The sequence below is a fragment of the Ostrinia furnacalis genome, unplaced genomic scaffold (genome assembly GCF_004193835.3).
Source record: "Ostrinia furnacalis isolate ACB-3 unplaced genomic scaffold, ASM419383v2 OfSCF4414, whole genome shotgun sequence".
Lineage (NCBI taxonomy): Eukaryota > Metazoa > Arthropoda > Insecta > Lepidoptera > Crambidae > Ostrinia > Ostrinia furnacalis.
In genome coordinates this window covers 53422-66739 of record NW_021134653.1, presented here as the reverse complement: position 1 = coordinate 66739, position 13318 = coordinate 53422, and the positions used below count along the sequence as shown (strand labels likewise).

The window sequence follows — 13318 nt, the reverse complement described above, 5'->3', positions numbered from 1 at the left end:
AACTTTAACAGTAACTATAACAATAACCGGTGTTTTGTATGGAGTTTGACAGATTTTTGACGTTTGTCAAAGTTAAAGTAAGATGGTGCAACCCAGCCTAAATATTTAGTAGGTAATCTATGCTTTATTGCTACGAACATTGTGATTTGATGTGCTGTCGCTATACTTTTAATGCTCTTCTTTAAAAATTGCTTGATTTTTAAATTTTTTTGAGCAGATAATTTAGAATATTACTTACTTTGCCAAGTTAGGATGCACGCAAGGATGAAATCTTATCATGATGCACTTAAATCGAGTTTGGAAGACCAATATTATGGACCAAATCGTCTATATCGATAAAATGCCTTGATATGGTTATATCGTGGCGCGCAATCTATCCATGTAGGTTTTCTTAATGTTGGGTGATAACAATAAAAATCATAACTTGATATTTTAATAATATTTTATTCAAACTTCCATTATCTGGGTGCCCAGCACTGGGAAAGAAATCGTTCAATAGTTTATACATTCGATTTTCTTATGAGTCTCTAAATTCCAAATAATTGAGCTACGCACTTATTTTTATTGACTTAAAATTATATTTACAGGTACATTGATTAGATTACTAATTAAATTAAGTACAATAATTGATCGAGAAAGAGACATTGATTCTGATTTTAAATCAAAAACTTTATAAGACTTGGTTCAGGTATTCTGAAATATATCGAAAAACACTATTAAGAATAACTGAAAAGAAATGAATAGGAACATATAAGCTAGTTTTCTTACGAGTACAATAAACGCATTAATTATTAATTAGTTTAATAATAATATTATACGATTTGATTTGTTAATGTCAATGCCTCTTCCAATACTACTACTGTATCGTATAATCTCTATAATACTCGTATATCGTATTTATATGAATAAAGAAATTAAAATATATTTATCCAGCATAGCATTTGAGACATTGTAAAATTAAGTAACTCTATATTTCAGTAATGAACACAGAAGAAATCACAAAAGAGATGTATTTTTTTACGGATCACATCACATTCGAATACAAACAATACATATAATTATGTAAATCATGTTGATACATTTATAAATATAGAAATATGAAACAATATTCTTACACAACAATTTCAGTTGCAAAAATATACGGAATGGTAAGAGATCAGCGAAATTATAATATAACTATTTTAAAAGCGTGCATTATTAATATTTATTCATTTTTTGAGATAAAAGCTAATAACTAGGTATATTTACAAAGTATGCTAGATATAGAATTTCTTAAAGCTATGTATGTAAAATTTTACAGATATTACCATTGAATATAGCATTCTTACTTGACGAAGGAATTAAGTAAGTTTTAAGTAATAATTATAATAATACTGATGTAATTATATGTACAATTTATCGATTTCGTATAAAATGAACTTTAGTTTATAAATAAGTGTACATTATTAAGTTATAATAAAAACTTAGTTACAAGATGTACCTATTATTCAAAACTTTTGATCGTAGCGAAATGATCTTGTTTTTATATCATTATGATAAAAATTTACAGGATTATTTGCGATATTTTAATCGAATAATTAACTTCTAATTTATTTTAATATTAGTTTTTGTAAGTACATTGCTTTGAACTAATTAATTTATTTCTATGGCTTTTTGGAATGCAAAAATCAAAAGGGCAAAATAACATACATTTTGGGTGTAAACTAAGTATGAAACAGATTTTAGCTGCAATATTAAACTTTTAGTTACTTATAAGTGTCACAGTTATGTCAATTGTGTCAAGTGTAAAGACGATCTGTCAAAAATCAGTCGACAATCTATGAGTTTATTTCAAACCAAAATGTAAGATCCAAATTCAAAAATTTCAACATATCGGCGACGCTACAGGCGGAGGATGCGTAGGCGCATTTGTTGTTGGAGCGTTTATAAAGCCGCTTTGGTTTCCAGCCCACGGCTGTAGGTTTTGCAAAGCGCTTAAAGCGGTGTTTGAGGGTGGGGCTGGCGCGTTGCTGGCTTGGCTCTGGTAATGCAGCGCTGACAGCGACGTGGCCCCCGGAGGAGGTTCGGGAATGTAGCCTTTGCTCAGCGCTTCAGCTTGGAGAGACAGCATCAAACGGTTCGCTGCTTGACGTTCTGCTTCTCTCTCTTCAGCTGTTTGACGTCTGTAACAAAGAAAATAGTGTTAAAGATGGTTATCTAACCACAATTAACCTCCTTACGATCAAATTAAAAATATTTTGGAATATTTCTGCATATTATACCCCCTTGCTATTAAAAATATAAAATACACTCGTTGAAAAGTGCTTCGAAGAGACATTTAAAGGAACTGTAACTTTTTATTAGTAAGCCGAAAAAAATAATCAAAATAATCATAACTATTGAAGATAGATAGATCTTATGTAAAATCTATTAACTGCGTTCTTACATCTAAATAAACATTAAATCTCAACCATCATTAGATCTAAAAAAACTTATAATTACTCCGTATAAAGATTTTCATCAGAATCCCACAATGTAATTTCGGAAGCAACACAATGGGTAATTAACGGCTGAACCCCATGTAAGCCATCAGTGGTCAGTTCAGTGCAGAGTTAATGGCGTCTTGCATAATGTAATGGATCCCATTCGCTGAATATTTCACATAGGATGATAGAATTTAAACATTGAGCACATTGTCATGATGTAATGTCGAATAATGATCATAATATTCTGATATATCTGAAAATAATAATTATTTACATAACAACTAGTCGACCCGGTGCTATTCGTACCGCCTATGTTCATCAGAATATTATAATGTAGGATTCTATTGTTAAAAGATTTTTTCATATTGGTTCTGTAGTTTCAAATTTTAATTCTATTCAATACAGACAATCAAATCTTCCCTATTTATAATATAAGTGTAGATATGTATTATTTTAAATAGATGGAATAAAAATATAAGGTGAGACCGATTGAACACCTTTATACTTATAATTTTCAAGTCAAACGACTTTCTGCTTATATTTTAAGTAAGATTCTAAAAGAGGCCTTATTATTAATTAGTTTCCAGACTGAAAAGCAACACAAACCGCTCGTATCAAAGTAGAAAGTAGAAAGTACATTAAAACAATTAACGTTGTCAATCGACCGCGAGTTTAAGTGGGAGCTACTGAAACACCGTTAAATATACACGAGTTTAGGAATGCCAGTTAGAGGGGCCTAACCTGATTTATGTCAATTACTTAATTGGGCTTAAATGACGACAGCAGATTAGCGGAGCACAGGTGCGTGTGGTTGAAACTTTAGTATCTAATCTATTTGCGAATTGCGAAATTGATAGAACATTATTACATTGTCATTTCAAACGCATCTGTGATTTAAAATTTGACCTTCATATCGTGCTTATTATTAACGCTTAAAATGAAGTTATGTAATTTTAAAAGAAGTATTATTTTACACTTGAAATCATTAACAAAATGTTTTAAAACCCTTTTAATTTTACTACTCAGCGTTTTAAGTTATATTCTAAACAATCTATGAAATTTATTACTTAAAAGGCAGAGTTTCACGAAAGTCGTTCACTTGACTTAGTTGCAGGATACCATCAAGTTGATCTTTAGAGTCAAGCACATCGTCTGGGGCTATAAACTTGGAACTTGGTGGCGATGTAGACTCGCTCTCAAAGTAACGCCTTGCGAATGCATAATTTATGCCCCAAGCCGGATTTATCCGACCACAAGTCGACGGATGGCGTTAAGATTGTTTAGGTAGTGTATATGGATGTTATTATAATCTTTGGTGGTTGGAGCACATTGAGTTTTATTGTGAGTAAATATTAATTATATTTATTTAGTTTTTGAAATGATTAATTTATTATTTATTATTTTATCTAGATTAACGTTTTAAGAGTAAAATTAATACAAAAAATGAGTAATAAATACTTGAATAGATCAACATTTATGCAAAGATAAATTGACTCTTAATTAGCTTAACTTCCTGAAAATAATGTAGAAAGGTTATAAAAAATCGATTACTATATAAAATATTTTACTAACAACCCAAAGTTGTTACATTATTCAGGCTTTTGTCGTCACCAATTTATTTTTCAAACAATGAAGCGTCATGGTTCTCCTCGCCGTAAATAATCCCATAATAACAAAGGTTACCGCAAACGCCGACCGCAATCCAAGCCCGGACCAGTTGGCCAACGAGTCGTGGCTTCTTGGATAATATTGAACCGCTAAACGATGAGAAACGGTTCCCTGGAAGAGGCTAGTGAAGATTATGGGCAAAATTTTGAGCTTGTATAGTAATTAAATATAAGAGTTAGACTTACTAAAGACATTTTCCAAGTGTTACCTGGAAAATCCAGGAGTTTTGAAAATTGGTAATTTACCCACCAAAAGAATCATCCAAAGGGCACTATCAGTAATAATGAAATCAATATTGTTGTAATTTTTTCCTTCAGTAATGACTAATTCTCTCCACGTATGTCGCCATGTCGCACTTTACAGTCAATAATGTAATGATGATATTAAATTGAGGTACACCGACACCAGACACTAAGTACCAGTGTCTGGTGTATAAACTATTGAGTATTGAGTATTGAGTATTGAGGTGTCGGTGTCAAACCAGTACCAGCTATAAAATAAATCTATTCTAAAATGTCACCGAGCTAATTCTGTGGCGGTTGCTAAAACACCCGAACAACTTAACTCTTAGTGGCCTTTACTTAAAAGGGGTGAACACACTTCAGCTAAGCGTCACTTTAATTTAAAATTTAACGCCCAAAGTGGAAGCTTCTTAATCTAAACTTTAATAAATATGAGCATCTTTGTAATGAGAATGTTTATAAAACGGTTTATAACTTAATGATAGCAAAACTTAGCTACAGAAAAACATTTCTATAAATAAATTAATAGAATATCTTGGATTTATACAAGTCTCAAATATTGACATGGAAATATACAGTCACTTAATTTATAGTCCTTGCATCTCACGAAGGCGAGTGAGCTTTACTTGTGTGTGTACGTATACTGCACATTACAGTTAGTGTAATGTCTATCAAAACTTTTGAAAAACGAACAGTAGGGAGCCGCCACACCATGTAAAGCTCACTCACCTTCCTGAATTGCAACAACTAGAAGCTGTCTTTCTTCATACCTATACATTTTATTAGATTAGATTATTATCAGGAATGAAATCAAAATATAAGTTAAATTGTCTTAACTGGAAGTAATACATTTAATTGAGAGGACAACTGTGTTGGCAATAAAATAATTTCTAATCTAAATAAAAAATAACTTCAGATACAAGAGCTGAATAACTTAAATTGTACTTAAAGTCTCGATAATACTCCATTACTAAGCTCAAGCGCCTGTGTCAGACTAATTAAGATACCATTTACTCCTGAGTGTCCTGTTTACATTAATTTGCATTCATAAACTGACCTTTAAAACCATAGCAGTAAGGTTACGTATTACCCAAACCAGTCTTCAGATAAACCTTTTAGTCGATTATCAGTTACTTAAACTGTCTCAATTATTGTAGATTTTATCGTAATTTTTGTTTCATAATCTGCCGTTTAAAGATAAGTGTTCATTAGTAAAAGTCCCTAAAAGGTAATGCATATGTAAGCATTTTATAAATTATCCAGTCTCAATAAGCATACCTACAGTAGCGAGCAACATACACAATTATGTATGTATCACATTTAATACTTTCTTGTTTCGTTAAAACAGGGCATGATGAACAATATGAACATGTTGAGTTTTCGTGTCCTGTTTTAAATGCATTTTTAGACGGTGAGCAATAAGGATGAATCTACACTAAAGAATAACTCAACACAGCAACCAATTTGCTGTGTTGAACCTTCGAAAGGTCCAAATATTGATTTTCAACTAATCAGAGGCTTAAATCTATGATAGAGATGCATAGATTGCATCCAGATGCATTGTGTGACGCATTTACAAAACATTATCTGCAACACTGTTATATTTTCATTATTTTTCATACAACATGGATAAATAATCTACCTCATAAAACAACATACCTCATAAAATTACTCTCAACTCCTCGCGAAGAAATTTTCGACTTTGTAATTCATTAAACTGACAATGGTATGAATATAAAGTTAATTTCTGTTAAATTCAAAGTTTAGACTGATATATGGCCTCCCCGTAGCCTCGACCAATAAGGTAGACCCCTTCCCCCCCTCAATGAATGGGTTAACCTAAGGGAGGGGGGCGTTATAACGAGTTGTGAGGGCTCTAATTACTCTGGAGAACGATAATGAATGATTGAACAAAGCGCTAAGTCTATTATCGTACCAAGAACTTTATTAGAACGGTAATGTACGAGGTACGGGGTAGTGGTGGGAAGTAGTCGATTGTCCTGTCGATAAATTCTGTCCTAGACGTGAGATGTAGTCTCACTTAACATCTGATGTGACTGGCGTGACTGCAGTCAAATAGATACCAGCTTTGGGCGCTGGGCTGCAAAAAAATATGTATTTTCGTACCGAATTTAGGTTTTTGACCAACATTATTTTATTGACTTTGAAATGTCTACGCAATCGACAAAGTATGCAATATTGTTAAAAACCTAACCAACGAATAAAAACATTATTTTGTATATAATTTATCAGCTAACATGGAAATGTTTTCAGATTTAATGTAAAAGTACATTTTGACAAAAAAAAATTCTGCTTTTTCCACTGTAAACAAAAAATCTTTAACGGCTATCGATAAAATTGTCGACAAAAATACCGATAACTGCCCCATCCCTACCAATTCGCCGCCCGAGTTAAGGCTCGTCTTTATAATTAGATAAAGCGGGGCACAATTAAACTCGCCTTAAATAAGCCAAACGTAGCAATTAGGAATGTCGGTTTGATTATTTTATAAGTCGCGCGCGCAGACATCGGGGCGTTGCGGTTCATTAAGCTGTTTATCCACAGGGTAATATGTATTGAAGGCATGCTTGATAGGTAGTATCTAGGCACTTATGTCAGGGTGAGAAATTATGCCTAATTTACCCTTAGTATTTTGTATAAATAGTGAGTTTATAGGAACAAAATAACAGCGGAAGAAGGTCGATGACGTAGCACGATTTATACGTAGGAACCAGTTGATTCCTGACAGCCTAGGATGCGATTCACGATATAATCTTATCGTCGATTTTAGACGACAAATGAATTGGCTTATCATTTAAAATCGATAAAATGCCTTGATAAGACAATAATATTGGCACGCATCATATGCTAGCTGGCCGATTTCGATTCTGAGTCATATAATAGATGGGTGCCTACATCAAAGTAAAACGGATACCAAGACCCAAACACAAATACCTAAATACCAAAATACTATAAAAACAAATAACAAACGTCCATCCCCCCAGCAGTTATCAAAACGGCGGAATAAATCCAGAGGCGCTCAACTTCAAGATTTGGGTCTCATAAAAACACCCTGCATTATAGATGAAGCGGCCGAATTTGTAATTTTGAAGGAGAGTTGCTTGAAGACTTGGAATTAAACAGAAAAGTAATACTTCAGCTTCACGAGGGAATAGGCAATTCTATTGAGTCGGTGGCGGGTTTGGCTATTTTCAAGATAGAATGGGAGCCAGAGCCTAATTTATTGATTGAATGAGATGATTGGTTTCTATAAAATAAATAAATAAAATAAAAATAAAAAATAACATTTTTGACCTACCATTTAAACCAGTCGAAAAAAATGTTGAAATGCCACATATGAAAGAAAATTAGCTAAATTATATGTTCAATGACTTCTAACGTTAAAAAGATGACTGTTTTGATTTTGAATTACAAAAAAAACTGTTGTTGACCCTCCGTTTCTAAGTTGAGATTTTGAGCTTGAGCGTACTCAATCATTTTCTTTAACTTTTAAGACTTTAAGTACATTCTTAAGTATAGTGTAGTATGTAAGTAAGTAGAATGGAAATCTTAAATGGAATGTAATAAAATGGCGTACCGATTGTCTCACTCTTACATAGAAAGAGGCAAGTGCAATAAAAATTAACGAGAGGAAAACACGCATCGCCCTTCCTCAGAATCACACCCCTGTATCAATCAGCTAACGGATTTGTTTCCTAATTCCAAAGGAGACAGCCTACACGCTGCAATTATCCAAAGACATCTGATGTGACGCCACATCTGACAACCAAAAGTAAACCTTAAGCAATCACAAATAGGCTTACATTCATTTCACCGAAAGAAAATTAAATTGCACCGTGCATCCCGTAAAATAGACTCTTTAGTGAGGGGAAAAAGTCGACTTCTCGATAACGATGACCGCACCCTAATTCCGGGAGTTTTAATATTCACTTATACAAGGGAAAAGAATTACAGGAAGAAAATGAAGCAGTACATAAATAAATAAAGAAGCCCCCGCCATGTTTCTATCGGAGGTACATTACGTGTTGGAGCGTGCAACGAGTCTGATTCGATTTGCCGATTGTGGGCTGGAATCGAATGTTCCCGGGAATCGGCTTGACCTTTAGAATGTGTAAATAGTACGGGGAAATTGGTCGAAGGTTCGACAGTCGTTTTGGGTGCCGTTAAAGGTTTACGCTCATTTAGTTGGGTGAAAACTCCCACTGATTTAAGGGGGCGATAGCGACAGCAAGTCAACGTATTTCGGGTAAACTCATTCATTATAGCGCATAGCTCTTTCGAGGAAACTTTATTGTTGGTTTTTAGCTATGTAGGTAAGCATGCACTACTTACTGTTTTTTGATATTCTATGAAATTAAACATTTACTTGATAGTATAGTAGAGTTGTATCTATACTTTATAGGATGCTCTACATTATTATTGTGTAACGCTTTCCAAGTAATAACAAATCTCTAAACATGATAAGTTGCACAAGAAATTACAAGAGTCCCTGTTTAGGGACAAGCAGTCCTCTCTTGCAGCAGTCAATTGATTAAGAATTACAATAATTGCAGAGCAACTCATAGTGTATTTAAATTTTACAGTTATTGGACCATTCACTGAGTCTTAGGCCTAAAAATTTAACTAGTCACAGTACACACAAACGACATTACCTTCTCACAAAAAACATCGTTATCAATACAAAACCGTGTCTCACATAAAATAAACTTAAGGAGGCCAAACGCCAGTAAACGTCACACGAATAGGCACTAAACCCGGTAGCATTGTGCAAGTAAAAATTGGGGTACCGTCTTTCCACCGCGGTTAATATTTGATGAGTCAAACTGCCGAGTTGTGTTCTTCATGCAATATTTATCTCCCTTGCTGGCCCGTGTTGCCGCCTGGCTACGCGTGTATGTGCATATACAGGATGTGTGGTTTATTTAGAAAAGACAATATTGCTCTGTTGCAATATTATTAGGAAAGACTCTTTCTTTAGATGTTATTAGATAGACTAATCTTTATTATATGGTGCGTTTGTGCGATGTACTGAGATTCACAATAGTAAAGCTATATCACAGTCATGTCAGTTAGGAATAATATAGATTTTGACCGGTTATTAATTTTACATAATAACTTTATGAATAATTCGATGCCAGTGAGTTTCTCATAAAAACCCAGATTTTAGCAATAAATTCTAACATTATACATTCATAGGCTTGAGTTACCTACATACAAGTGAAACGTAGATTCCTTATAATATTCAAAGATACATTAGCAAAACATGAGCGTGTAATTTTTTTTAATGTAAAACGACAGCAATTACACCTGAATTCACCAGATTTTAAGTGAGATGCAGCATGAGGTACATCTCCTGTAAACAATCATCATCATCATTTAAGCCATAGGACGTCACTGCTGAACATAGGCCTCCCCCAATGAGAAAACAATATCCAGTAAATGTGCCCACACATGTTACACCCTGTATAAGTGTGTAACTGTACATGTATGTATAACTCGGAGCCTTTGTTATGGCGATTCGAGCATAATGGCGGCAAATTGATCAGCATCGTGGCCTGAAAGGCAACGAGCTCTGGCGATTAAATATCATTTATTATGGACTTGTGGGTTATTTAACGCTCTTATTTATTATGTTGAGTTGATTGGTTCGATGGAGGGGATTAATGATCGGAAATTAATATAAATGTGTCTTCATGGTTTGTTTTCCTGAATAAATTCAAAATAATGGAAAAGATACGCAATGCCAACAATCAGGATGGTTGTCTGCGGCTTAACATGGCCCTTTATTATAATGTTATTTCTTATTCTGTGCAATAAAAGTTTTTTTTTCATAGCATCGAATGGTTGCAAAAACACTTTTAGTACCTACGTAAGTTTACATTTACATACCTATCTAGTTAATTTGCAAGTGCACAGTCTTGTCAGAGAAATTATTATTTTATTTTATTAGTAGGATGTTTAGTCTTGAAATAATCATCTGCCACCTTAAAATAATCAGTTGGGAGCGTAGGACTGAGGTAGTTACACGAGCTATAGATTGTCAACCCATCCCAAGTAACATTTTACTCCATTTAAGAGTTCACATTTAGTTCCAATGTGTACTTAAAGCATTAGTACAGTTCACTCGTGATGTATAAGCTGTATTATTGCAATTAATTACACCTATACCTGTCTAAGGGACTTATAGGAGTGTAGACTAGTGTAGAGTTATACTTTTATACGATTGTTGGTGTTATAATACTCTAACAACTATCCTTTAGTTAGCCGTCTGACTAAGAGCATTATAGGAGGGTAGAGATACGGCAACCGCTGTTTAACGGCCTACTTGTACGATGTTATAGAGCTAGCATTTTAATAGAACACACGTGGTCATTTATAAAGCCAAAGGCTGTTATGTTTACTTGTTTTAGACTGTTATACAGCTAGTAGCTGTAGTAGGACTTGTTTGTGTTAATAAAATAACCTTTTTTTACTATCTGTACAAAAGTGTTTCAATGGTTCGCATGTGCACTGTAGGCTGTTAAAAGGACTATATGTGTTGTCCATTAACATCAATAGCAGTTTATTTGTCCACAAGTACTACTCTTATTTGCTTTAAGCTGAAAATGAATGTGAATGTGATATTCTATTACACTTTTCCCCAAGCCTGTTTTTAGTTGTATTTATGGTGGTTCTGTACATGATGCAGAGGAAAATATTATGCCTGAACCTGAAAGTTCCCTTCAAAATATACAGATATCAGAGTGTGATGATTGCAGTTCTAGTGATAGTGAATACAATTTTGATTTAGACAATTATTTAACCTTTAGCAAAAAAATAAGAACATGGGCTATTGAAAATCGTATTCCTCATTCCGCTTTGAATAAATTGTCAGGCATAATAAACGAATTTAAACCGGGAACACTACCGTCTGATGCTTTAGGTATTCATACTTGACTATTAGTACCTGGGCTAGGCGATTTAACGGACATTAATAATTTTTATTGCGGATCTCTAAAATTTCAGTATTTGAAAGAATTAAAGATACACAATTGACCTGAACTAGGTACATCTTAAAGCTGTACATAAGTTCACATTAGAATAAATTTATAGACATTAGCGCTGTAGTGGTACAAATGTGGAACTTAATATAGATAACAGCATTCTAACAGAACACATGTGAACCTAATATACGCTCACCGCATTAAATTGGAGTTATAACAGTTCACATAGCCGTATTTCATTTCCACCATTTTGTTCTACATAACCTAAAATATTTACCAAATAAATCTCCAAAATTAATGCAGATTTATCACAAAATTCGCAGATAGAGCGATTGAGTTTTGGTTTCATGTTATAATTAATTACCGTAGTATAATTATAATGCCAATACAATATCAAAAACTGAAAATTGTAGATTTCCTCTCAGCCAGTTTTAAATATTTTAAAATGAATATCGCGTTTTTACAGAGGCGCGTAAATATTTTAGCTGTAAATATGTATACATTTCACGATAAAGTTGCATTCCCAATGGCATTAACATTATTAAGTATTTAAAACCCGTGTTATTATTTGCATAAATGATTATATTATCCGCCCGAGTTGTTTCCTCTTGGCACTCACGTACAAATACCAAACTAATATTAAAATGTGGAAATAATTTAGGACACACGTGAACTTTATGTAGCATTGGAGTACTTTTGTCGGACTTTATAACTTTGAAAGCTGTGCATTTAGCCACTTGTTACTCTTTATTGTCCTCACGTACGTTGTATGGTTCACACTGCGTCCCATATAGTGCCGTAAGTCAGCCTTAAGTACGATGTTACTACTTAAACTGCTATTATAATGCTATTATACTGCTAATGTACAGCCATAGTGAACTTAAAGCTGTCTAATTTGTGCCCAAACTGGTTCTATAAAAGCATTATAGCAAGCTATACAGCTCGTATACAGCTGACATACACAGCTTGTGGAGTACATGTGAACGACTATTGAACTCTTAAATGGAGTAAAATGTTACTTGGGATGGCTTTGACAAAGCAAACTTTTTATCTTTAAAAAATAACAGACTACCTGTGAAATCTACTATTTAAAAATATTGTTTTATTCATACGCTCTGACAAGTTTTATAAATTACACTGTCAATTATTGCTATCTACAACTTGAATAAAAACTCATTAAGTCACACATAAACATTCCTAATCTCGAAACTTTCTACAAAGTATGACATATCGAATATTTGAAACGACTTGACATTCAGAAACAAATAAAACGTTGTTTATCCATATGTTATGTAAACTATCGATACATCATATATCGTGGTGTCACATCCTTACGGATTTGCATAAGAGAGATAAGTTTAAAGTGTGGAATGAAATGTATGGCCCATTGTTTCCCATTGAACTATTACTTACATGTAATTTATTGTCTTACAATCGAAAGTAAATATACCTACATTATTATTGCAAAATAACACCTATTATAAGTTACATAAGATTCCAAACTGTTGATGTGCGTTCGTTACAATGGAATCAAAGTTTGGAACGTGTTATTATGAAAGCTCAATCAATAGGTAAGTGCAGTCGAAAGCTCATCAGTGTCGTGGTAAAAAGACACTTATTTTCAACCACATTAGGTAGATGTCACAGTTTCAGTTTTGAATATTTTAGAGAGCATGCAATTGGCAACTTTTACAATATCGTAAAAACGAAAACATAGCTATAAGTTATAACAAATCCTCAGTAATCATTGAGTCATTATTATCTGCCTTGTCTTCTGCAAAATATCTCTGTCTGCCTTGAACGAATTTCCATTATTTGTGCTCAAAAACTTTTTAAACACTTGACTGCTTCAAATACAAATTAAAAGTGTAATTATATAAGTACAGATGACCCTTTAAAGACACTTATTATGTTCCAAATATTCGCTCTTCTTGTTTCT

General features: G+C 33.4%; 1 protein-coding gene across 1 annotated transcript in view; it reads right to left on the bottom strand.

Annotated features, from left to right (window-relative positions):
* Positions 1–1524: 1524 nt before the first annotated feature.
* C15 (homeobox protein C15) overlaps positions 1525–13318 on the bottom strand; it is a 38145-nt gene continuing 26351 nt past the window's right edge. The window contains exon 3 of the mRNA XM_028313916.1: positions 1525–2162. Coding sequence (XP_028169717.1) covers positions 1865–2162 — 298 coding nt within the window. The 3' untranslated portion in view covers positions 1525–1864. The remainder of the gene's footprint in view (positions 2163–13318) is intronic.